At 42.6% G+C, this 27317-nt stretch overlaps 1 protein-coding gene and 1 pseudogene across 1 annotated transcript in view; one reads left to right on the top strand and one right to left on the bottom strand.

Annotated features, from left to right (window-relative positions):
• Positions 1-16671, bottom strand: part of LOC103121840 (WD repeat-containing protein 72-like) — a 102279-nt gene extending 85608 nt beyond the window's left edge. The window contains exons 1-5 of the mRNA XM_060178277.1: positions 16576-16671; positions 12996-13819; positions 8810-8901; positions 1985-2064; positions 1296-1491 (exon numbers count right to left, since the gene is read on the bottom strand). Of these exons, the coding sequence (XP_060034260.1) occupies positions 1296-1491; positions 1985-2064; positions 8810-8901; positions 12996-13819; positions 16576-16671 (1288 nt within the window). The remainder of the gene's footprint in view (positions 1-1295; positions 1492-1984; positions 2065-8809; positions 8902-12995; positions 13820-16575) is intronic.
• A 7053-nt stretch (positions 16672-23724) lies between these two features.
• On the top strand, positions 23725-26104 carry LOC132534352 (26S proteasome non-ATPase regulatory subunit 12-like; annotated as a pseudogene).
• The last annotated feature ends 1213 nt before the right edge of the window (positions 26105-27317 follow it).

Here is a 27317-nt window from a genome sequence, read left to right as displayed (position 1 = left end):
AAGAACATAAAATGTAATATTTGGAAGCCAAACAAATGACTTGAGATAGTCATCTCGCTTTAAACAACTATTTACAGACTCAAACAATAGTGGCATTGGAATTAAAAAAGGTCCTACTTATTTTGATCACCAGGCTTCACTAAGTGAGGTTTTATGCCACACATGTACTCACTATAGAATGCTTTCTACCAGTAATTTTATAAAATAATAAGGTATGAACCCATCTTTAAGAAAGATGGTGTTCTAAGCTTCAGAATTTTAAATGTGACATTATCATGTCTTCCAGTTCAAAATATATAACAGGGAGCTGAGTAGTGACACACTAGGTTAAGCACACAGTGTAAAGTGCAAGGACCCACTCAACGATCCCAGTTTGAGCCCCGGCTCCCCACTTTCAGGGGGTCACTTCACAAGAGGTGAAGCAGATCTGCAGGTGTCTATCTTTCTCCCCCCACCTTCTTAATTTCTATTTTTCCTATCCTAAAAAATTAAAAAATGGCCAAAGGAGCCATGGAATCATAGTATAGGTACTGAGCCATAGTGATAACACTGGAGGTAAAATCATCATCATCATCATAATCATAAATTAAATTTATATATATATGAAAAACTCTTGAGAGCTCAGTAACTGAACATATATATTTTTAATTTGCTTTCTTGGTAAAAAATGTACATTTAACATTATAAATCAGTCTGTTCATCAAAAGCGTACTGATAAAGTTTTAAATCATTTTGGGATTTTTTTTTTTTACTGTTTATTCTTTGCATATGGACTAAAAATATAACAGCTCAAAAAAGAAATTTAGGTTCAACAACTAAACAAAAGAACAAATCTTGCCACTACAAAATTAAAATAATAAAATTTGTCTTGAGATGAAGTAGCCCAACTATAAACTACTTTTAACAGTACTGCTTGTTTGATTCTCAGAAAAAAAAAAAAGTCATGTAGTTATTACCAAGGTATCAAAGGAAAATAAATGAGCACAAAGGGAACTTACTATTATGAGAATCTTTACAATATTCATTACTTTGGGGCCAGGCATGATACACCTGGGTTTAAAGCCCCTGTCCCTGCCTGTAGGGAGAAACTTCACAAGAAATAAAGCCGCAGGGCTGCATGTGTCTCGTCCTCACTGTCTCCCCTTCCCTCGCAACTTCTCTCTGTCTCTCTCCTAAATACATAAAATCAAATAGTGCGCGCGCGCACACACACACACACACACACACACACACGCACACACACACACGCACACGTCCACGCAGTCCATCAAGCTATGACAGCTCATCTCACTCACCCTGTGGAATCACGGTGTCTGCAGTGTCCCGTGGCAGGAACTCCCTGGCCCAGGCTGCCTCTGGCAGCACATGGATCTCCTCAGAGCTACCGTCCTCTGCCATGGACGCCAGCTGGTTTTTTGCTGGGGTCTTCCTGAAGGTCTTCAAGTGCCATTGAACCTCTGCCAAGAGAACAGCTTGGATTGCTTCAGTTACCTGTAAGTTAAAATAATAATAATAATAATTTTCACTATTATTTAAAACGCTTGGGGGTGAGTCTTGCACAAAAAGCTACCAGGAGGGTGTGATCTGACTGGACTTCATATAAACTGTGACTTTGAATTGTCCCCTCTTCACTAGAATGAACATCCGAATGCAAAGTGAGAGGCAAACACGGAGAACTGGTGGACAACCATCATACTGTCCTTGTGCAAATTCAACAGGAGGAGGAAGAGGAGAAAGAGGAAGAGGAGGAGGAGCAGGAGGAGGAGGAGGAGGAGAATATCCCTTCCCCGTCCCGCAGTCTCTCTTTCCCCACGCAGTTTGCAGCTCTATGGGACATTTTCTCTGCCCTCTGCTTGCTTCTGTTCAATGAAGTGCCCGGGGTTTTCAGTGAGGCTAAGAGGGTCTCTCATTCTCGTGCTTCAGGAACAGGAGAGGCTGTGAGCAGGCACAGAGGGAAACCTTGTCCAGCCCCTTCACACTGTACCTGTACAGACTGGTGTCGCCAGCAAGAAACGAGCTTCCAAAGTGGATCATCGGGTTCCGGGCTATGCGCTTCATTCTTACCTAAATAAAAAAATAATTATCTATATGACTTGTCAAGAAAATCAAAATTCACTCTTTACAGACTCCCCCCCGCCCAAACAACAGTACCAGAATGGAAGTTTCTAGAATGGCTGGAGAGATAGTATAAAGTTTCTGCAGCAGACTTCATAGCTGAGGCTCTGAGGTCCCGAGTTCAATCTTCAGCACCACCATAAGCCCAAGATGAACAGTGCTCTGGTCTTTCTCTCTGTGCTCCTCTCTTTATCTCTCTCAGTAAAACAAACTGAAACCCTTTTTTTCAAGAAGCATCTTGAGATCCTGACTTAATAGATGCTACAGTGGGTAGTGTTAGCACAAATGTATCACTGCTTCGGAAAGGTGCCTCACATGATGTTTTCAGAGCATAACCAGAATCCGTAACTACTAACTAACTGATACATATTTTCAACAATTATACAAACACACATACCTATCAAATCAAATTCATATTTATACCTTGAGCATTTGTTTGTGCCCTCTGCCTACAGCATACACAGTATCTATTACCACCAGATCAGGTCAGTAGATTTTACAATCCTTTCCTCATCCAAAGTGCCTGAAAATCTACCTCACCATGAATCAGTCTCTGTTCCACAAAAAAATGTCAGACTTCATTTCCTTTGTTTGTAAAGATGTCCTGCATGCTTTAAATGTGTCCTCTTGGATGGTGTTCCTACTTGAGATTTTTTTTGTGAACTAGGGCTTGGATCATTTAAATACATATTCACTAAGAAGCCAACAGTTCTTAACACACACACACACACACACACACACACACACACACACACTCACACACACACACACACAGTCACACACAAACAGTCACACACACACACAGCCACATACACACAAAGCTACACACTCACTCACACACACACACTCACACACACTCAAACTCACACACACTCAAACTCACACACACTCACACACACTCACTCACACACACACACACACACTCACAGACTCATACACACACACTCTCACACACTCACACACACTCACTCACACTCACACTCTCACACACACTCACATACACACTCACACACACTCACTCACACTCACACACACTCACACTCACACACACTCATACACACACTCACACACACACTCAAACTCACACACACACACTCACAGACTCACACACACTCTCACACACACTCACACACACTCTCACACACACACACTCACACACACTCAAACTCACACACACACTCACACTCACACACACTCACACTCACACACACTCACTCACACACACACTCACACTCACAGACTCACACACACACTCTCACACACTCACTCACACTCACACACGCTCACATTCACACACACTCACATTCACACACAAACACACTCACACACACACTCACACACACACTCACACACACACCCACACACACTCACACACACACTCACACACACTCACACACACTCACACACACTGACACACACACACTGACACACACACAAACACTCACACACACACTCACACACACTCACACACACTCACACTCACACACACACTCACTCACACACACTCACACACACACTCACACTCACACACTCACACTCACACACACTCACACACACACTCACACTGACACACACACACTGACACACACACTCACACACACACTCACACACACACTCACACACACTCACACACACTCACACTCACACACACTCTCACACACACACTCACATACACACTCATACACACACTCACAGACATTCACACACAAACACACACTCACACACACTCACTCACACACACACACACTCACATACACACTCACATACACACACACTCACACACACACACTCACACACACACTCACACACACTCACACACACTCTCACACACACACTCACACACTCACACACACAGTCATACACACACTCACTCACACACACATACACTCACACTGACACACACACTCACTCACACACACTCATACACACTCACACACACTCACACACACAGTCACACACACTCACACTGACACACACACACACTGACACACACACACACACACACACACACACACACTACACTCCTTTCCATTGATGGAAAGTGTGCATATCATCACCAAAATTGGGGGCCCAACGGGTTAAGGCTTTCTGATTGCAAAGCATGTTCTCTGGGCTTCAGGACTCAGAAATGAAGTAAGAAGATTAATGAGGAAGAGACTATCACAGTAATTCTGCATTTAAATTAATAAATATTTGAAATCCTGTGTCAGCTACTTAAGTTAGCATTAGGCTATTATGTTTTTCACTGAATTAAAATTTTATGTAAAATTTTTTATATTAAAACAGCTTTATATATACATACATTTGTTTGTTAACCTATATATAAGTCACATTAGGTGTCAAGGAAGATGTGATAGGAAGTACTGAATATAATGTCAATTGAGCCTATGGAAGAAATAAATAAACTTTTGGTTCATTATTAATATCTTTTTTGTGATTGAACAGAAACATGCTTTTGAAATGATCAAGGACAGTGCATAAATATGTAAGTGCAACACACCACTACGATTTTTGAAGTCATATTTGCTCCAGCTTCATAAGCACAGCAGGCAGGGGAGCCTTTCCTTCTGATCTTGCTCTCTCCCTCTCCTTCTGTTGGCCTTGTGACTTTGCCATCAAAGCCAAGTGTCAGTATCCACTGTAACTATTTACCGGCACCATGGGGTCCTGCACGGTGCACGTTAATGGGATGTTAAAATTTTAATACAAGGTAGATATAAGAGCCAACTTTTCTTGGCAATGTCAGGCATAAGGTAAAGGATTAATTGTGGCTTTGGGGGAGGAAATAAAAAGAAAACATCCCAGGCTGACCAATGGTCCTCAGTCAGAGTTCCGACCAACAGGAGCAGGTGTAAGATCCTGACCACCTTTTGAAAAGAGCACCTCTGGCCCAGGGTATAGCTCAACTCGGACAGTGCTGGCTTTGCTGTGTGCAGCCCTCCCTGCGCTGGAGGAGGCTTCAGGTGCTGTGATAGATTTCCTTCGTTTTCTCTTTGTTTCTATGAAAGAAAGAAAGAAAGAAAGAAAGGAAGGAAGGAAGGAAGGAAGGAAGGAAGGAGGGAAGGAGGGAAGGAGGGAAGGAGGGAAGGAGGGAAGGGGAAGGAAGAAAAAGGAAGGCAGAAAGGGAGGGAGGGATGGAGGGAGAAAGGAGGGGAAAAGGTGAGAGAAAGAGAATGAAAGAAAAAGAAGAAAAGAAAAGAAAAAGAAGGAAAAAAGAAAAAAAGGGGACCTCAGCCTGTGACTTTATAAAAGTCACAACACAAGTAAACACCTCTTTTCCGTTTACCACCTATCTTTCAGCTATTAAAGATAAAAGTGCTTCCTTATATCTAAGTGAATTGCAAATGCTGTAAATGCCAGCTCTAGATATTAGCAACTATCCAGTGATAAAATGATCACTACTCAGTCAGCTTTATTGTTTTTGTGGTCTCTCTCTGCTTTTTTCTTGCTTTAGTTTGTTTTTTCCACTAGGGTTATTGCTAGGGATCGGTAAGTATACAACTCCACTACTCCTAATTTCCATTTTTCCCTTTGAGACAGAGAGGGAGAGGGAGAGGGAGAGAGGAGAGGGAGAGGGAGAGGGAGAGGGAGAGGGAGAGGGAGAGGGAGAGGGAGAGGGAGAGGGAGAGGGAGAGGGAGAGGGAGAGGGAGAGGGAGACACAGAGAGAGAAAGAGAGAAAGAAAGAGAGAGAGTCAGAGAAGGAGACACCTGCAGCCCTGCTTCTCTGCTCCGTAAGCTTTCCCTTAGGCCGGTCCTTGTGCTTTGCGCCACATGAGCTTAACCCGCTGCGCTACCTACAGCCCAAGACCCCGTTAAGCTTTCCCAATGCAGGTGGGGACCCTGAACCTGGGTCCCTATGCACGGTGATGTTTACAACAACCCAGGTTCATGGAGGCAGCACTGCTTGGGGTAAGCACAGGGAAAAAATAGTGGATCCTTCCCTTCAGTGCCAATTTTCTAGCCCTATGCTGAAACACCTTCAATTTGAATCACATGGTGTCAAAGGAACAGACAGAAAGAAATAAAAGAAAAAAAAAAAGCCCTGAGGACCACTACCTAAATAGGAGGCCCACTGAATCCTCACGAGAGGAGCAGAAGGTAGGATCGTAAATGAGAAGAGGTCTGGCATGATGATGGGAAGAGAAAATGCTTCAGAATTAAGACTTGGATGGGAGTCTTGGCCCACTGTTTGCCTCTAAGCCGGCCATCCAACTCTCTCTGAGCCTCATTTTCCCAAGAGCAAAATAAAGATCCTTATTCTTATTGAAACTGATAGATTATTTATTGTACATATTGAGATAGTACATTGAAAATCGTTAGCATGGTCCTTCAATTACACTAACCACTCAATAATTGGAAGCTATTAATAAATCTTCGCTTAATACTCCGTATGTTCTTTTCAATAGCCCTGAGAAGACCTCTCTGGACTATCGTCCACATCATCCCAATATGCCATCCACAAGTTTGGAAGTATCAAGCACATCTAGTCTGGAAGCTGATTCCCATAAAGCGAATGGAGTGGGGTGGCCACTGGTCCAATAGTGTGGTGCTTTGCCATGTGTCCAGTCCTAGTTTGAGCCTAGCCCCCACCATTCTGGAGGAAGCTTTGGTGCTGTGTCCTCTGTGCCTCTTTCTCTTCTTCTTCACCTCTCTAAATCTGAAAATGTCAGTCTGCACTAGTAGAGCCCCTGAGACAACATCACCCTCCAAAAAGGTGAATATAACTTTGAAAGGAATAAAAGATATGACCAAAGCTTTAAGTAGTAAATTGGATAGTTACATCTTGACCCTCAATCATTTCTCTCCAAAATTACTATTCTTTTCCTTACCAACTCAATAATTCAAAGCAATCTGTTTATTAACACCCTAGGGATATTGTTCTAGAAATTGGTGTGAATTGGAGTCTTAAAAATATAAAATATGGAGATCACATGTCAGTAGTATAAATAAGATAGATGAAAGCAAAGGCATATAGTATGTTTGAGTTTGAGTTAAAGTATTTTTTTAGTGAGAGAGATACAGAGGACACACACACACACACACACACACACACACACACACACACACACACACACACACGCCAAAGTATTGCTCAGCTTAACTCTGGCTTATGGTGGTGGGGATTAAGCCTGGTGTCTTAACCAGAGGCTTCTAACTCCAACTCCATCAGGAACTGGCAAGAGAAGAGGAGAAAAGGAAGTACTAATAGGTGTAGGTGCTACTTAGGCAGAGAAAACAAGACCGTGGGGGGGATGGGCAAATAAATACAAATATAGACAGGTAGTTTTAGAAGTCACAGTTAACCTGTATCTGCAACCTTTTGGACTCCTGGATACAGGACTCTGGTGGCAGAAATGACATGGAATCATATCCCTATTATCTTATAATTTTGTAAATCAATGTTAAGTCACTAATACAAATAGAACAAGTTAACTGAAAAGAGAGAGAGTGGGTCTTTTGAATTGTTTTAAGCATTGCTTTTATTCGGAGTGAAACCAGCCACTGAATGATCTAACACAGATGCATAAAGACCTGACTTAGAGCCACTCTAGCCAGTTAGAAATAGGAGTATAAGAAAAGAGCAGTTAAAGGGAAGCTTCATTACTCGGGTGAGACCTTTCCTGTCACAGCATTCTCTAATTCCATCCCAGGTGGTTCACTTTCTTAAAAAGTCCCAAAACCTGGATATACACCAGTTTCTGTGAGAGAGAGCATATGTTCACACGTATCCATAAACTAGTGCAAAATATATACCTGAAAGCAGAAGTACACTAGAGTTTGCAGTGAGTACCCCCCTAACACTTCCTCTCCACTATTCCAAGCTTTGGGTCCATGATTGCTCAACAATTTGTTTGGCTTTGTATGTTAACTCTCTTTTCAGTCATCAGGTTCCAGATGTCATCAGGATGCCGGCCAGGCTTCCCTGGACTGAAGACCCCACCAATGTGTCCTGGAGCTCCGCTTCCCCAGAGACCCACCCTACTAGGGAAAGAGAGAGGCAGACTGGGAGTATGGACCGACCAGTCAATGCCCATGTTCAGCGGGGAAGCAATTACGGAAGTCAGACCTTCCACCTTCTGCATCCCACAATGACCCTGGGTCCATGCTCCCAGAGGGATAGAGAATGGGAAATATATGAGGGGAGGGGGTGGGATATGGAGATTGGGTGGTGGGAATTGTGTGGAGTTGTACCCCTCCTACCCTATGGTTTTGTTAATTTATCCTTTCTTAAATAAAAAATAAATTAAAAAAAAAGAAATAGGAGTATAGACACTGTGGCCTGGGGAATAAGTAGTGCAATGGATAAAGCACTAGGCCCTCAAGCATGAGGTCCCAAGTTTGATCCCTGGGATCCCATGCGGTTTAATGATGCTCTGGCTCTCTCTTTCCTCCTCCTCCTCCTCTCCATAAGACTAAATAAAACACTTTTAATAATGTGTGGAGATAAAAATAAGAGCAGAGAGGTAGTTAAGAGACTTCTATAGTCATACAAGAAGGGATAAGTGTTACTTATTTTAATAAAAGTATTCATATATTTCAAATATAGACAGAAACTAAAATAGCAACCATATGGAATATTGACTAATTAGACAACAAATATATTATCCTCAATTTCAGATGCAGAGTGCTCTAAGTTATAGAGACTAACTCATTCTATTTTATACATAAAAAATCATATTATAAGTCCTTTACCATTTCGTAAGTAACTAGGGAAGCTTGAAATACTCAGAAGATCACTCCCAGAGCTTTTCATCTTGTTATGCACAGATTCCATTTTGAAAGAACTGTTGAAAAGAAACAAAAAACAAAAGACTTAAAAGTTTTAATAAAGATATTTTAAAGTTAAATAAAAATATAGATGCATGACCAATTAACACACTGGGAAATTTAATATAGATTTTCCGCAATGCCTCCCATATTCTCCATGGTGAGTCTTTGCAACTGCCAGAAATCTTAATCTTAGTGGAACTGTGAATCAAGTTTACCAGAAATAACTTCTATTAGAACACTGTTTTTGTTTGTTTACCACCAAGATTATAGCTGGGGCCTGGTGCCTAAAGAAATCCACCTTCTCCTGGTGGTCTTTCTCTTTATGGAGTGAGAGACAGAAAGAGAGGCTGTTGTAGCACTGCCCTAGTTATAGGGAAACATAGCCCCTGAAGTTCTGGACTGGGGGCTGGAACCTGGGTCTGCACATGGTAATGTGTGGGGCTTACTTGGTGGTCGTGCACCTGGTTCACTGTTACAGACATGGACTTGCTTCTTTAGGTCCCGTGATTTATGACTAATGCAGCTTAACTCTGGGTCCTAATCTGTTGGCATCTGGAGGAGAATTCTTCCTAAGTGCCATCAGGATAGGATAAAGGCAGGTTTCATTCCAGGGTTCAAGTCCAGGAACTTTCACATAGTGTCCATGGACTTTCTCATGAGCTGAAAACCCTTCCTTAAGGTTCACTTGAGTGGTGTGGCCAGATGTTAAAAACACAAGAATCCTTCAGTGCTTGCAAAATGACCAAATTAATTGGAAGGATTCAGCACAACAAATTCAATACTCAAAATTCAATATTTTGACTTCCTGGGAAGTGAGTGACATGCAATAGTCAACATTAGATCAAACCTTAAAAAAGCGATTTCAAGATGGGCTCTCTAGTCCAGATGCCTCCTTGCTATGAAACAAGAGTTGCCCTAGAGGTGGTATAGAGTTGATTCCCAGCATCCTTTGCACCAGAGGACAGGCTTAGTACTCCCCTGCTTCACGTTACTAAAGCAAACACATCTTTAAAGAATAATACAGTAAAAATGTACAACTATGATTTTTATGCCATTTAGTGACAGATAATCTATGAAAAGGCACCAGCTATATAATTTGTTTCTATCTCTTACCCTCTTTTTATGATACAGAGAAATAATAGCAACTGAGAATAAAAGAAGACATTATAGCATCAAAATCAAATCTTCATTAAATGTGGGGCTCAGGCTCAAACCTGGTTCACACACCTGGCAAAGCAGAACACTGTGGAATGAGGCATATATTCTGCAAGCATATATTCTGCGTCCTAAACTGCAATTCTGGACTAGGGGCTGGAACCTGGGTCTTTGCACATGGTAATGTGTGGGGTTTACTTGGTGGTGGTGCACCTGGTTCACTTTTACAGACATGGACTTGCTTCTTTAGGTCCTGTGATTTGAGACTAATGCAACTTAACTCTGAATCCTAATCTCTTGGCATCTGGGGGAGAATTCTTTCCAAGTGCCATCAGGAAAGGATAAAAGCAGGTTTCATTCCAGGGTTCAAGTCCAGGAACTTGAACTTCATATAATGTCTCATGAGCTGAAAACCAACACAACTAATTATCTATCAAGCCAGGACTCAGTTCCAGGCCTTCAGTCTCCAAAATGACACTATTTCATATTTTTTCAGAACATATTTTGGATATTCAGCAATTTTCTTAGTGATAGGAAAGAAAAGCAAAATAAATCTATCTGATAATTGGGAAAAAAATCTAATCATATAAAATGAACAGAAGAAATCACACAAACACGAAGCATGTAAACCACAGAAATTCATCATCTCTCTTTTCTTACTAAGGCCAACAAGCAGAAATTGGAAAACAGTGGAATGGAAAGAAATACACCATTGGATTCCTGTACAATTTATGTGAATTTGCTAGCAGATCTTAGGTTGACTGAAAGTAGGATCTCTATTGTCTCATGTCTGACACAGATAATTGGTGACCTGAACTCTATCAAAGAAATGTCAATGACAGTTGACTTCCATGTAGTGGTCAGCTTGAACAAATAGCTCTACCTGAATGCTTTCCTATGGTCTCATCTCATACTAATTATTGTCTCTATGCTAACCATTTATAGTACTTATCTTCACCTCAAACATTTTCCTTTGTTCTCTCCCTTGCTTCAATGTTTTCTGCTCATTTCACATGCATTATCTTTATTGTTTGGCTTCACATGGAAAATGTATTTGTATTTCTTCCATAGGCTAACACCAAGGACACATTCAGTAAGCACGGTGGGATTTAAGTTCAATCCTCTAACATCAGGTGATGATGGACTATTTTGAGCAGCTGGGACATGGCAACGTGGATAAAGCACTGGGCTCTAAGGCCTGAACTGCTTGAGTTTGAACCCTGGCATTGCATGGGCCAGAGTGATATTGTGGTTTTCTCCATATCCTCTCCTCTCTAATACGGAAATAAATGTATTCTTACAAGAAGAGAGAGAAACTATATTGAACTTATTTATAGTCGGGGTGATAAGGGAGGGGTAAACACAGAGCACAGATTTGTGATCAAGTAGATTATAGAACTGGGCTGACACTCAACCTTGAATCTCCCTCTACAGAGCTGAATTCATGTTGGGTTCAGTGCATCTTCTCTGAAGACTCACTGCCCTTGTTTATACAGCGAGCAAGATGGTGAAAGCTACACCAGCTTTGCTGCATAATTAAAGTCGTCTATGTAAAGGGATCATACTGTAACTAGTAGATTTTAAATACTCAAAAAATAATAGCTCTTATTATTAAACTGTACTTTTCATTAACAAGTTACTAGTGCCTTCTTTCATTTGAATGTAGCAAAAATGCAAGAGATGTGTTATCACACACATTTATCTAAATGTTTTTGTGCATATCTAATTCCCAACAAGTAAAATAGATTTAATGTATGTACAAAACCATGAATCTACTTTGTTTAACACTACTTTATTAGAGTAGACAACTACAGCATCACTCTGTCACATGTGAATCCAGTGACCAAACTCAAGACCTCATGCTTGAGAACTCCATGCCAAGTGCGCTGCACTGCCCGCAGCCTACATCTCTCTGCATGCATCCAGGGGTGGTGTGCATCAACAGAATACACCTGTCACCTATGGCCGTGCCACCCTGGACACGCCCGATCTCCTCAGAATATGTATGCGCCTCTAGTAAATCCTTCAGCATCAGAACTACACTATTGCTGGCCCATGAGTAGTGAGTATTCTATGAGTAACTTTCAAAGATGTAGATTTATTGTGGAAATGATCTTCCAACCCCAAAGGATTAAAGACTATTTTTATTTTTTTTTATAGAAACTGTAAGTTATTTTTAAGGTCAATATATTAACAAGAGAAAGCAGGGAGAGAAAGGAAGGAGGAGAGAGGGGGGAATCCGGGTACCACTCTGGCATATGCAAGGCTGGGGATCAGACTCTGGGCCTCATGCCTGCGAGTCAAGAGCACCGTGACAGGAAGGCTAGGCTGCAGAGCAGAGGGGCAGACAGACTTTACACATGCAGCAAAGCGATGTTCTAGTTTTCTGCCCGTCTCTACTTCTCACTGATTAATAAAGGAGTGCTAAGCAAAGTAGATTCATGGATTTGTATGTACGCTGAAATCGATCTGACTTGTTGAGAACTGGGTATGCACAAACACATTTAGGTAAATGTGTGTGAGGACACGTCTCCTGTATCTTTGCTATATTCGAATAAAATAATATTTTTCTTTTCTAAATGTGCTTTGAGCTAAATAAGTTGCTACCTTTGGGTTGGGAGATATATAATGTTTATGCAAAAAGACTTTCATGCCTGAGGCTCTAAAGTCCCAGGTTCAATCCCCAGTACCACCATAAGCCAGAGCTGAGCAGTGCTTGCTCTCTCTCCTCTCTCTCTCTCTCTCTCTCTCTCTCTCTGTATGTGTGTGTATCTTTCTACCAATCTCTCTCTCATTAATTTAAATAAAGTATTTTTAAAAAGAGAGAAGTTGCTACATGTCTACTCTTCATCAGACGGCAGGCAGGCAAGCACACCAGAGATATGAATATTGGCAATAATAATAAGTTTAAATGTCCCACAGAAGCAGTCAAAAGTCTCTCAGCACGTCTTACCGGTCACTCCCACACGTCACTTCTGAAGGCGCGCAAAGTAGCCTAGTCATCCAAAGTATTCTGCTCAATAAATACATCAGCATGCTGGATTCTGCAGCAGAAGCGTCACAGCTGTTCTCCAGACCTCTGGGCATTTCTGCCTGACTTGAAAGAGCCAAGGTATACTTATTGGACAAGTCCACCACTCTGCTGGAAAACACATTTCCTGCCAAAAAGTCCCTTCTCGTTTCAGACTGGCCTGCACCCCAGCCGGGAAGCATCAAGGAGAAGTGATCTTCATCTGAAGCCAGCCCCAGAGACACAGTGCCCTGGAGTTTCACCACATGCAGGTGCTGAGCACAGAGCGCGTCTAGGTCTTTATTCACTCCCCAGGGCAAGACGCAAGACAGGAGCAATTTCGCGGCATCAACAGTGAAGGCGGCGTCGACATTCCTTGACAGCCTGGGGTGCATCTTTTTGGAGCTCTTTGCCTTCTTCGGCCTCTTTATTCCGTCATGTTCCTCGGAGGCTGGGATCACACTCTCTCCTAGGACCCAGTTTTCAGGAGCAGGCTTGGCAGGTGGCTCTGCTGAGAGGGGACCAGAGGCAGTGAGGCTTCTTTTCAGCGTCAGGGTTTTCTTCTCCACGGTGCTCCTGGCTCTCCTTAGGATCTCACTGCCATAGGACGAGCTATAAGTATCCTCATCACCCGCGGGAGTCGGCAGCAGAAGTTCCACAAGGTTTTCCAAATCAAATAAAAGAAGGTGAAAACCAGTGTCACTCCAGGCTGTCTTCACATGCAGGATATGAAATGTTCCCAGGAGAGTCTTAGTGTTGTTGCCAGCCTATGGGAAAGAAGGAAAACCCAGGTCAAAGGAAGAAAACCCTTATTTTTCAGTGATTTCTCTAGTTACTCCATCAAAATGGCCATTGAGCATTGGGGCTGGGCTGGGATTCACCTGGCTGAATGTGAACGTTACGACGCACACGGACCCAAGTGCAAGCCCCTGGCCCCCACTTGCAAGGGGGAAGCTTCATGAGCAGGAAAGGTGGTGCTTTCTCTCTCTCTCTCTTTCCCTCTCTCTCTCTCTTTCTCTCTCTCTCTCTTTCTCTCTCTCTCTCTCTTCCCACCCCTTTCCCTCCTTCAACTTCTGTCTTTGTTACATAAGTCAATTCATTTAAAAAAAGAAGAAAATATTAAGTGGCAGTGTAATTAAAGGCAAGTCGCTTTCATTTTGTTGTAACTATTTAAAAATCTCCCTTGTAGTCACTGCACAGGCAGTGAAGCAGGTCTGCAGGTGTCTGTCTTTCTCTCCTCCTCTCTGTCTTCCCCTCCTCTCTTCATTTCTCTCTGAGCTATCTAAGAACGACAACATCAATAACAACAACAATAATAACTACAACAACAATAAAAAACAACAAGGGCAACAAAAGGGAAAATAAATAAATAAATATTAATTTAAAAAAAATCTCCCTTGCTTAATAATTCAACATTTAACATTCTAACATTCTTTGAAAAAACTGTTCCTGTCTAAATTTTTTATCTTTCTTCCAAAAATATAAATGACACCCATGGAAGTAAACGATTCACACCCTTTCCCCAGTGTCCCTATCAATGTGCTCACAGGCATGTAAAGCAGAGGAGCGTGAGAGCCTCACTTCTGTATTTCTTACATCGCGCTATTATGAAGTCCATGCTGCTCTCCTTTTAATAAATCTTTCTCTCTCATACTTCTCATTATATGTGTCCCTATCTTTGTCGAATAATCTCTAAAGAGGGATAATAACTTGTTATTTACTATTACACTACCACCACGATCACCATCATTATTATTTATGACTCTGCTGTCCCCTGTAACAGTGCCCGCTCACTGCTCTCTATCCTTACTCTCTCCCTTCCTTGCTACTCATTACTACTGTCTTGTGTTACATACAGTATTTACTTCTACTGGAGATTTTCTCCCATGAGTATTCAAACTCCACCTTCACATTTTGCATATTACTCTGTTCTCAGGTGGATATGTTTAAGAATTCCAGATTTCAGAACATGAGTAAATAAAGGTGACTATGAAAAGGACCCAATTTGTGGGGGAAAAGTATTATGGATGTGATGTTTATATCAGGTCATCAGGCCTTGAGATAAATCTTTAAAGAGTGTGAGAATAAATGTTCTGACTCTATAAAGTACTAAAAAATGACTAAGTTGCTATTTTAAAGGGACAGCTTAAAACATTTACAAATAAATATGCACGAATTGCAGTTCGAAACTCAGTGTCACACATGAATAATAGAAAAAAAATCAAGAAAGAAGACAGAGACTCTGGCAAACAAAGAGTTTCCTAAGAGACAATAGGAGGGAGAGAGAAAACATTTAAAAATCTGGGAATACTTGGTATTCCAAGAGGGGAAGATGTGCACAGCTAGAAGATTCCCAGTAAAACCACAGGATGCTAAAGCCAAAAAAAAAAAAAAACTCCAAAGAGGCACAAGTAATGACAGGTGTCAGCTGACATCGCAGACTCACAGACTCAGCAAATGAAGCCCAAGGCCAGCAGATGGGCCTTTCAAAAATGTTGTAAGTAGAACAGCCAAGCTCAAGTTGTACACTCAGCAAAACTCTCCTTCAAGGAAAACATTATTCCTTTGAGAGGATCAACACAGTCAGAACTGATCCTCTGAAAAGAATATCAAAACTGACACACTTTAAGGAAGAAACAAAACCAACAAAACCACCAAAAATGTCTGAAATGAAAAATAACTCATGATTATAGATGACACAGAACATTTGAAAACTGATTAAGCCAATGATACAAACATCCTTCTGTACTTGGGTGTATGTGGTACCTGCGAAACATCATCTGTGAGAATAATCTGAGACATAACTTTGTGACTGAGAAGCAAGCTGGTAGTGACATTACCAACAGGGCTTTCTTATGCACATCTGTCAGCTGTGGGCTGTGGTACTCCTTGCAGGTATTGTGCATTTTTTTACTTTAACTTGTATGAAGTTGAATTGAAATCTTTCATTCTAAAGCAAAATCCACTTTTGTCTATGTGAGGCCAATGTCTATAAAGACAAAGTTTGAAAATGTCAGACTGGGGTAACAGCTCTACTTAGCAGAGCACAAAGTGAGTATGCCTGAGGTCCTTAGGGACCAGGTTCAGTCCCTACTACCTCCAGAAGCAGGGGCTGAGCAGCGTCCTGGCTTCTCCCTAACTCTCTTTCTCTCTCCTTCTCTCTCTCACTCTCTCTCTCCTTCTCTCTCTCTCTCCTTCTCTCTTTCCTTCTCTCTCCCCTTCTCTCTCTCTCTCTCTCTCTCTCTCTCTCTCACACACACACACACACACACACACACAAAAGAAATAAACCTGAAAAACACATTTTCTAAACGGCTCTTTTTGTAGCATTTCTCTTTCACCTAGGTTCTCCTCTTTTCCTTTCCCTTGAAGCTCTTAGACAATAATGAATTTAGGAGAAAGTAATGGATCAAGAAAGAATTAAAATTCTTAGGGAGGAAGTACTCAGGAGACACTAGCTTTCACTGCCTGAAAACCAGAATGCTTGACAAGGTTCACCAGCATCAGAGGGCTGAATGCTGACCTGGGTAAACAGGACGAGGTGAGCCCACCTGCTCATCTTGCCATCAGCCTGCATGAAGTCTGGGAAGGAGTGTGTAGCTTTGGGCTGCTTTGTCATGTTTGTGACCCAGGCTCAGGCTCAACCTCCACTGCACCTCCATTCCGCATTCTAAAATAATTTTTGTCTCTGTCTTTCTCTCTGTCTGAAAAAGTCAGTTCAGAACAACTGGACAGTTTATATTATTTCCAAATAATAAATGTTATTCAAAATTAATTTAACAGAGGCATCCAGACTGGATTCCACTTGAAAATAAGTTCATGATAGCCAAACTATAAACCCAGAGCCAACAAGACAGCTCCCGTGGGAGGGTAACTACAATGCTGTGTAAGCCACTGAGGTTCCAGCCTGACAAGAGGGAGCTGAACTGCAGTGCCTGCCCCTCTGTGTGTCTGTCTGAAAAAGCATTACCCAGAAGTAGTGAAGTCCCCTCGACAACAGCAGCATTAAAGAAAAAGAAAGAAAGAAAAGGGGAGCCTGGCGGTGGCGCAGCGGGTTAAGCGCAGGTGGCGCTAAGCGCAGGGACCGGCATGAGGATCCCGGTTCGAGCCCCGGGCTCCCCACCTGCAGGGGAGTCGCTTCACAGGCGGTGAAGCAGGTCTGCAGGTGTCTGCCTGTCTCTCCCCCTCTCTGTCTTCCCCTCCTCTCTCCATTTCTCTCTGTCCTGTCCAACAATGACGACATCAATAACAACAACAATAAAAAAAAAGACAACAAGGGCAACAAAAGGGAAGATAAATAAATAAAATTACAAAAAAATATATAAAAAAGAAAGAAAGAAAGAAAGAAAGAAAGAAAGAAAGAAAGAAAGAAAGAAAGAAAGAAAAAGATAGGGCCAGACGCACAGCCCTGGTCTCCAGTGTAGTGCAGATTGTCTCAGCACTGTGAGCTCTTTTGCTCTCTTTTGCCTTTTTATCTTAAAAAACAAGAAACAGAAACAAAAGCACAGAGCGTGGAGACTAGCGATAGCTCACCAGATAGGGCCACGCTCTTCTATGTCTAGTCCATGTTCAAGTCAGCACCACATGGAGCACCATGGCGTCAAGAGAAATCTGGGGCTGTGATAACCCCCCCCCCCAGTGCATTAAGTGAAAATAGCTCCACAAAGTGAGGATAGACACTGCTACATTTTAGCATACTGAGATAATTTTAAATGATTAAACAAAGTTCTAACCTACTGTCACTATGTTGGGAATACATTGTTTACTGACTATATGCAAAGGGAATTGCGGGCTATGAACATAACTAGCATACGGCTGGCATTATGACCTCTCGCAAAGGGTGTAAACTTCTGAGGGATAGCAGGCAGGGAGGGCTACTTAAGCAAGCCTCTGGCAGAGATTCAACCTTTATCTTTTAAAATTTTTATTTATAAAAAGGAAACATTGACAAAAACCATAGGATAAGAGGGGTACAACTCCACACAATTCCCACCACCAGAACTCTGTATCCCCTCCCCTCCCCTCCCCTCCTCTGGTAGCTTTCCAATTCTTTATCCCTCTGGGAGCATGGACCCAGGGTCATTGTGGGATGCAGAAGGTGGGGAGGAGGTCTGGCTTCTGTAACTGCTTCCCCGCTGAACATGGGCGTTGACAGGTCGATCCAAACTCCCAGCCTATCTCTCTCTTTCCCTAGTGAGGAAGGGCTCTGGGGAAGCGGGGCTCCAGGACACATTGGTGGGGTCATCTACCCAGAGAAGTCCGTTTGGCATCATGCTAGAATCTTGAACCTGGTATCTGAAAAAAAAGTTCACATATAAAGCCAAACAAATTGTTGACTTATCATGAACCTAAAGGCTGGAATAGTTCAGATGAAGAGTTGGGGGGGGGGTCCTCTGTTTTGTAGATGATTAGTAGTCCTATTTTAGTTATATTCCAAAGAGCCCATGACTATACTAATTTTTCTTCCCTGAGCCTGAAATCTGAGATGCAGTTGGATCCAATCCCTCTCTCCATTGTTACTGGTCATCTCTATTAGGAGCAACATGTCTCTGATATCTGATTACTGTAAAAAATGGCGACTAATCCCCAGCACTGCAAAAATGGTATCATCTGTTTTCCATCTACACCATGCCTCAGTCTCGTGTGAGCTTAATGTGCAGCTTGGCGATACGAGAATCCGGCACGAAGCCCAGCCAGTCTATCTTGGCGTTACTCTCGATGGCACCCTGTCATTTCACGAACATCTCATAAAAACTGCAGCAAAGGTGGGCGCGAGGAATCACATCATTGCAAGACTGGCCAGCTCCTCATGGGGTGCGAGCGCTTCCACACTGCGATCATCCTCTCTGGCATTATGCTATTCCACTGCAGAATACTGTGCCCCAGGATGGTTCCGTAGCCCCCATGTCCACTTGGTCGATTCCAAATTATATTCCTCCATGAGGATAATTTCTGGAACCATCCATTCCACCCCGGTTCCATGGCTGCCAGTTCTTAGCAACATCGCCCCGCCAGATATTCGTTGGGATGCGGCATCATCTAAGTTCATTTCCCACGTCTACGCTCGACCGGACCTCCCAATATACACGGATATCTTCGCCCACCCTGTCCAACGCTTGACGTCTCATCACCCAATCTGGTCCCCTACGCCTACACTGAACTTCTCTGTTCCAGACTCTTGGAAACAGAGTTGGCAGTCAGCTGAGGTAAAGAACAAACACCTCATCACAGACCCCTGCAAGCGTCAACCCAGCTTTGACCTAGCACGTTATGATTGGGCCCCCCTCAATCGCTATCGAACAGGCCACGGCCAGTGCGCCGCTATGTTCCATCGCTGGGGAGCCAGAGACGACCCGAACTGCCCCTGCGGCTCCAGACAGACTATGACCCACATGGTCAATGACTGCCACCTCTCCAGATTCAAAGGAGGTCTCGAAACTCTACATCAGGCTCAACCTGATGCTGTTGACTGGCTACAGAAGAAGGGCAAACGCTAGAAGAAGAAGGAGCAACAACAGACCCCTTTGTGGGCCCCCATAGGACCTTGCCCTCGATGTGAATCAACTATGGTAGAGAGTGTTCCACCCTCCGAAGGGAGGCTGGATAACATGCTCTATGTTCCACCTGAGGAAGACGGGTCCTAAAACTGGGACAGTTTAGAACGTTCCTACTCATGACCACAGAATGTGAGCTCACATCTACAGGGATGCAGAGGTCACACAGGCTCCTAAGCTGAATATGGGCCCCACATCACAGCAAATCGATGGGGTTTACAGTCAATACTATTTATACCCCTTTCCCATATTAGGGAGCTACTCTCTTCCCTGATCCAGCTTTCTGGTCCTTTTTCCAGCCATGGCATCATCTCCCCAGGCAATAACTGGGAAGTTCAGCCTTTCCCCCCTTTTGGCCTTTCATGTGTGTTTGACTGTGGCTGTTCCTGTCTGATGTTCTCCCAGAGACAACATGTTGTAGCTGGACTGCGGTGAACAATGCTTCAGGACTATGGCCCACCCCACACGGCTGGCTGGTCTTTTCCTCTCTGCATATTCTGCTACCGTAGTTTTTATGTATACCTAAATAAACCTGCCTCTGTTATAAACCCCAACAAAACTCCCCAGCAGGTTTTACTTTTTCTATACATTTAAATTTGCAAACTTTTTAAGAGCTAGAAATAATACTTTTTAAGTCAGGTCACCAAGAAATGTCACCAGGAGCTCCATTCTCGATTACTTTGGATAGAAGGACATGAAATGGCTATAATAGTAACTCAAAAGCTCTCATGATGTGACCTAGACAGTGTATATATAGTAGTAATGTAATGCAGTAATGTACAGTAAAGGCTACCGTACATATTATCACCCTCCTTAATGCAGGAGCTGAGCCCGAATTCTGGACCTCATGCAGGCATGCTATGTGGTCCAATGCCCCCAGCTCAACTGCCATTTTACTTTACTTTAATTTCAGAGACAAAGAGAGTGAAAGACACCACAACATTGAGCCTTTTTTTTTCAGTGCAGTGGAGGCAGGGCTTGAACCTGGATTGGCACATAGCAAAGCGGCGCATTGTCCAAGTGAACTATCTCACCAGCACTGTGAATTTATTTTTATGAGAAAGAAACCAAATCCATGAAGTTATATCTTTTTTTTTTTCTCTTCACTTCTATTTCATCTGGTGCCTGGGACTAATTTCAGGTCCCTAGCCATATAGACCATGCAAGTGTCTGTTGCCTAATCTTAATCTTAAATTTATGTCACCCACCTAACATAGAGTCCTCAGACCAGACTTCTACAGCAGTTCACCTCATTAATCATGACAGAATGCTGTGCAAAAATACAACATATTTATTTTAGAAAAAGAAGCTACCCTGTTCACTCTAGTTGGAATCCGGAAGCCTAGCACAAGTAGGTGCAAAAAGCACTTTGATCAATCACATCACTGCAGCACTATAAGGACTAAATGTGCATTTCGAGCTGTGAGTTCAAGATAATTTTCCAGAATGTGCCAATTGTATTTTTGCATTCAGAGATACGGTGCTGGGCTTGTAGAGTGCCACAGCATGTTTAGTCCTACTCTCTGAGGTCACAGGTTGAGGTGAGAGGGGCGTTTTCAATCAGGGCAGGGAGATGGTTGGACCAAAAGTCAATTGTTCATGCCAGTCTGAACTGTGCTGAGGCTCTAGCGAAAAGCTACTGACCTATGTACATGTGAATGCTGGGATCAGCTGGTGAGTGGGGGCAAAGAGGCTCACAGCATGAAGCTCTTTATCCAGGCTCTGAGGCTTTAGAAAAAGCCACCGGGTCAGAAAATTGCCAAGAAAAACCCAAATGGCCAGTGGGAAGACGTTATTCCTCTGCAACCCAAAATAATCCAGAATTAGTGATAAATGACACAAAACTCAAGAAGGCAAAATTTAAATTTTCAGCAGCCCAACTCATGTATAAAAAGGAAGAAATAAGAATACTCCAAATATTGGGGGGGTGTATAAGACATGCAAATAAGTCCAACAACTTTATAGATAAAAAAAAAATCAGGGCAGGGGTAGATAGCATAATGGCTATGCAAAAAGATTCTCATGTACAAGGCTCTAAAAATCCCAGGTTCAATTCCCTGCACTACCATAAGCCAGAGCCAGAAAAATAATAAATATAAAATCCCCCCCTCCATATATAATTGCCTTCATTCCAATCTAATTTTCAGAAACGTGTGTCTCTTTTTTTTCTAACAGATTCAGCAAGATAAGATGTTGGAAGCATATCAGGTCTGAACCGCAGCCTTGGAAATTGAAAATGGTCTGTCTAGCAACATGTTCTGCTAAAAGTCCTTTCTGAGAAAACACTAGATGTCCCACTGCACGGCTTGTGAAAAGACCGGCCTTGCAAGATGTACGCTCAGTAAAAGCCAGTCTTGAAATCACCTTCCTCTTTTCACTTTCATGGCATTGTAGAATTTTACCCAGTATGAACCACAGAGACAAGCATATACAAGGGCAGCCACAACATTATGTTAACTATCCCATAATGTTAGGGCAAGACAAGCAGAAATGAGGTCATTTGGTCCCTCCCTTGCCAACTAAAGACAGATAAAGGACAAAAAAGGAAAGTGATCCAAGTTACTTTTTTGATAAGTAGCCCAGCCAGGATTCCCTAATCTGAGAGAGAGAGAGAGAGAGAGAGAAGAGTGGGTGGGGATTTCTGTCTACTCCCACATTATATTGTCCACTTAAATTTTCCACAGACTAGAAAAGCATTTTCTACCTGTCGTTTCTTATTTCTATTTCATTTTTTATTTTATTTTTTGTTACTTTTAAAAATATTTATTTATTCCCTTCTGTTGCCCTTGATTGTTTGTTGTAGTTATTATTGTTGTTGTTACTGATGTCGTCGGTGTTGGATATGACAGAGAAATGGAGAGAGGAGGGGAAAAGGGGGGAGAGAAAGACAGACACCTGCAGACCTGCTTCACCTCTTGTGAAGCGACTCCCCTGCAGGTGGGGAGCCGGGGGCTCGAACCGGGATCCTTATGCCGGTCCTTGCGCTTTGTGCCACGTGCGCTTAACCCTCTGTGCTACTGCCTGACTCCCTTTTATTTATTTTTTTATTATCTTTTTCTTTATTGTGTAGAGACAGCCATAAATTGAGAGGGAAGCGGGAGATAGAGAGGGAGAGAGACAGAAAGCTACCTGTAGGCCTGCTTCACCACTTGTGAAGTGTCCCCCTGCAGGTGGGGGCTGGGGGCTTGAACCCAGCTCCTTGCACACTATGACATGTGCACTCAACCAGGTGCATCGCTACCCAGCCCCACTACCCGTCATTCATAAGATACTCAAGGGGCCTTTATGAGGTAGGCTTTCCCTCTGTAAAACACTATCTTCACAGACAAAGAAGGAACATTTATTATTACATGCAAATACTCACTTATGAACTGATATATAATAAGACTACCCAAGCACTCAGCCCCACAGCCATCCAAGAGTTAAGTGTTAAGTGGTCATCAGAAGGTTCAATATCGTCGCAAATCAGACAGCAAATACGACTGGAGAGGAGCCATTATACCAAATATTCCGTGATATCTGGACAGCACCACGGTGAATGCTTGGAAGAAAGACATAAGCGGACATGTCTGCCTCATTCTGAAGTCACTTAAATGACTGGTGTGTGGCTGCATTCACAGTCTAGACCTTTTTTGGAATATACTCCTGCACTATCTTAACAGATTTATATCATTTTAACTTAAAATTATGTATTTACATATTTTTTAAACATTTTATTTATTCCCTTTTTGTTGTCCTTGTTTTATTATTGTAATTATTATTGCTGTTGATGTTGTCGATGTTGGATAGGACAGAGAGAAATGGAGAGAGGAGGGGAAGACAGAGAGAGGGAGAGAAAGACAGACACCTGCAGACCTGCTTCCCCTGCAGGGACTCCCCTGCAGGTGGGGAGCCGGGGGCTTGAACCGGGATCCTTACACCTGTTGCACTTTGCGCCACCTATGCTTAACTGTGCTACTGCCCGACTCCCGTATTTAGATCTTTTTTAGCAGTGGATTCATCTGATGAATCTAATCTCCCCAAACTAAACAGACACTTCAGAGATGTGCAGATAGCAAACAGTTACAGAAAACAAGCTCACTAACTTTATTCTAAGGGAAAAGTGACTCAAAAGAGCAATGCACCTCATGTCTGCCAGGGTGGCCTACTCAGAAGGACCAGGAATGATGATTTCTGACAATGGTGTGGATATAAAGCAACCTTCTACACTGTTGGTGTAACTGAGCCAGCTCTTTTGTAAAACGTTATGAAGAATTCTTGTAAGTAGTGAAAACAGACTTAACATTTGCTTGAGAAGTTGTGCTACTAGGCATCCAAGGAATATGAAATCACAGATCTGCAAAGATACATGCATACCTGGGTTCATTGCAGAAGGGCTAGGCACTTGGTTAAGTATGTGCATCACCTATCTGCACTTCAGAACTATATACTATAGCCAAAAACATGGGAAGAACTCAGTGTCTATGAACAGAAGAGAAATAGGGTGATGTGCATGATATGCTTAATGGAATGCTATTTAGTTGTAGGAAAGAAGGAGTTCTACCTTTTGAGACAGCATAGAAGGAGGAGGAGAAGGCTGCACTAAGCCAGAGGAGAAAGAAAAATACCAAAGGATCTCACTCCTCTGTGGGGTAATAAATAAAATGGAAGGAGGACCGTGGCTGAGTTGGGAGACACAGAGCGCGACTCTGAGTAGCGGTCACTCACGGTGGACGGAGGCTCAGAGAGGGCTAGTGGGAGCATAGAGATGGAGGTGGCCTACAGAGCCACAGCGGCCATCAGCTGCCAGAGTGTGAGAAGCTGGCCAAGGAAGGAAGACTTCAAGAAGTCACTGAGACACTTTTCTCCTTAAAAAACAGACCCGCAGTGTACTGCTTCTGATAGGGCCTCTGCATCCCCTATCTCAGTTGTGGTGGTAAAGATGTGCTATAAAGCTAAAGACTGGGATTTAAAGAAGATATTATGGGGGGGGCAGTCAGGCAATAGCACAGCGGGTTAAGTGCAGGTGGCGCAAAGCACAAGGACCGGCGTAAGGATCCCGGTTCAAGCCCCCGGCTCCCCACCTGCAGGGGAGTCGCTTCACAGGTGGTGAAGCAGGTCTGCAGGTGTCTGTCTTTCTCTCCCCCTCTCTGTCTTCCCCTCCTCTCTCCATTTCTCTCTGTCCTATCCAACAATGACGACATCAATAACAACAATAATAACTACAACAATGATAAAAACAACAACAAGAGCAACAAAAGGGGGAAAAAATGGCCTCCAGGAGCAGTGGATTCATAATACAGGCACCGAGCCCCAGCAATAACCCTGGTGGCAAATATGTGTGTGTGTGTGTGTGTGTGTGTGTGTGTGTGTGTGTGTGTGTGTGTGTGTACACATATATATATATTATCCTTTTGTCAAGAATACAATCAGTTAAAGTAGGTTGTTATAAAAGGGTTCAACAGTGCTGCACTTACACCGAGGAAATCACACGCTTTGCAGCCAAACTCCTTTCAACTGATACTCTGTGAATGGCTACAGAAGGAAAGATTTATGTTGAAATTGACATGCTCAACTGACTAAGACATTGGCAACTGTAAAAGAACAGAATGGTGATGGCAAAGGGGCAGCTTCAGTTTTACAAGAGCGACAGGTGGAAGCGTATGGGGCGACGGACAGGAAATAGCGAGTGGTGCTCATCCTGTAGGGAACGTGACTCTGCCTTGCTGTGTGAGACTGCGTCCGTCTCTGCACAGACTGTCAGCAAGGAAACCAACGCCAAAGTTTACCAGGAAGAAAACACACAGAGATTCGAGTTAGAGTACTATGACTTAGCGATTGAGTTACATTCGCATGATGGACCCTATGTGTCTGTCTGTAAGCACGGCAGGACAGTGTATGATCTGATGCCCCTGTACACAGGCAGAGAGTGACAAGTGGCCACAGGCTCTGAAAAGTGTTGTCCTCTATGTTATCTTGGCTGCTCTGGACAATGAACAGTCATATTTGGTGTGCTGAATTAGCAGTGACAAGAAAATTAGAAGAAAAACCTGAATATAAAGATCTCTTAAAACTTTTGCCACAATGGAGTTGATGCGCTGGTCCACACTTATGAAGATGATGGAAAGGAATTAAGAAAGGTTTACCGGAGAGTCCTGCAACTGATGTCTAGTTATACAGAAGAAGGTGGAAAAAGGTGAGGAAACTTGAAGAACAGAGTCACTGAATGTAATATCAGGATAATGGCCAAATATTCTACGAGGATAACAATGAAGAGAATGACACAACTTCTGAACCTGCTTGTTGATGAGTCAGAATCTTTTCTCTCAAATCCAGTGGCTAACAAGACCATCTCTGCTAAAGTGGGAAGGCTGGCAGGAGTCATCAGCTTCCAGAGCCCCAAGGACCCCAATAATTTATTAAATGGCTGATCTCAGGAGCTCAACTCCTTAATGTCTCTAGTCAACAAAACTCCTCATAGCCGAAGAGAAGATACATAATTTACAACAATGTCTTTAGTATTCTTCGTGCTTTTAGAAAAGAGTCAAAATGGGAAGTTATTAAATAAAAAAGACTTTGAATGGTATATATGTTTGGGGTTTAATTGTTTTTTTCCTATTATCAGCTCCTTATCTAAAAAGTAAAAAATAGTGACTAAGTTTGAGGCCCCCTTTTGCCCTTTCAGTCCCATGATTTGATTGTCAACTGCATTTTGAACTAATGCAGAACTTATATATAATACATTTCTGTTATCCACGTGCTCAATGTGTCATTACTTGCCCAACCAAATACGTTTTTATCACTTCAAACCTTTCTGTTAGTACTTGTTTTCATTCAACTAACAACCATAATAATAAAAACAGTGTTTTTGCATGCTTACTTAAAAAATAATAATAATAATAAAGAAAAGAAATGGAAGGAAACAAAGTCTATCAAAGACAAGTCCCTACACCCTGCTGAACTGAAGTTACGATGCAGTAAGGGAACGAGGGCTGAAAGGGAACAGAAAAGCGTGTGCTGGCCAGAAAGTGGGTAAAGGAACTCTCTTGTGCTGTTGGTGGGAACGTAAACTGTCCAGCTCCTGGAGAAAATGGTCTGGGGAGTCCTCAGAACATTACGTATGGACCTAATGACATGCTGTTTCTCTACTAGGGGTCTCCTCAAAGAATACAAACACACATATCTATGCACACCTACGTCTCCTCAAAGAATACAAACACACACATCATCTATGCACACCTACGTCTCCTCAAAGAATACAAACACACACATCATCTATGCACACCTACGTCTCCTCAAAGAATACAAACACACATATCTATGCACACCTACGTCTCCTCAAAGAATACAAACACACACATCATCTATGCACACCTACGTCTCCTCAAAGAATACAAACACACACATCATCTATGCACACCTACGTCTCCTCAAAGAATACAAACACACATATCTATGCACACCTACGTCTCCTCAAAGAATACAAACACACACATCATCTATGCACACCTACGTCTCCTCAAAGAATACAAACACACACATCATCTATGCACACCTACGTCTCCTCAAAGAATACAAACACACACATCATCTATGCAGACCTACGTCTCCTCAAAGAATACAAAAACACATATCTATGCACACCTATGTCTACTCAAAGATACTTACAATAGCCCAAACCTGTAAGCAACCCAGATACCCAAAATCAAATGCTTGATTAAGAAAAGTTGTG

Source organism: Erinaceus europaeus, chromosome 18 (genome assembly GCF_950295315.1).
Source record: "Erinaceus europaeus chromosome 18, mEriEur2.1, whole genome shotgun sequence".
Taxonomy (NCBI): domain Eukaryota; kingdom Metazoa; phylum Chordata; class Mammalia; order Eulipotyphla; family Erinaceidae; genus Erinaceus; species Erinaceus europaeus.
Note: the sequence above shows the minus strand (reverse complement) of the source record. Positions and strands in the feature narration are given on the sequence as shown.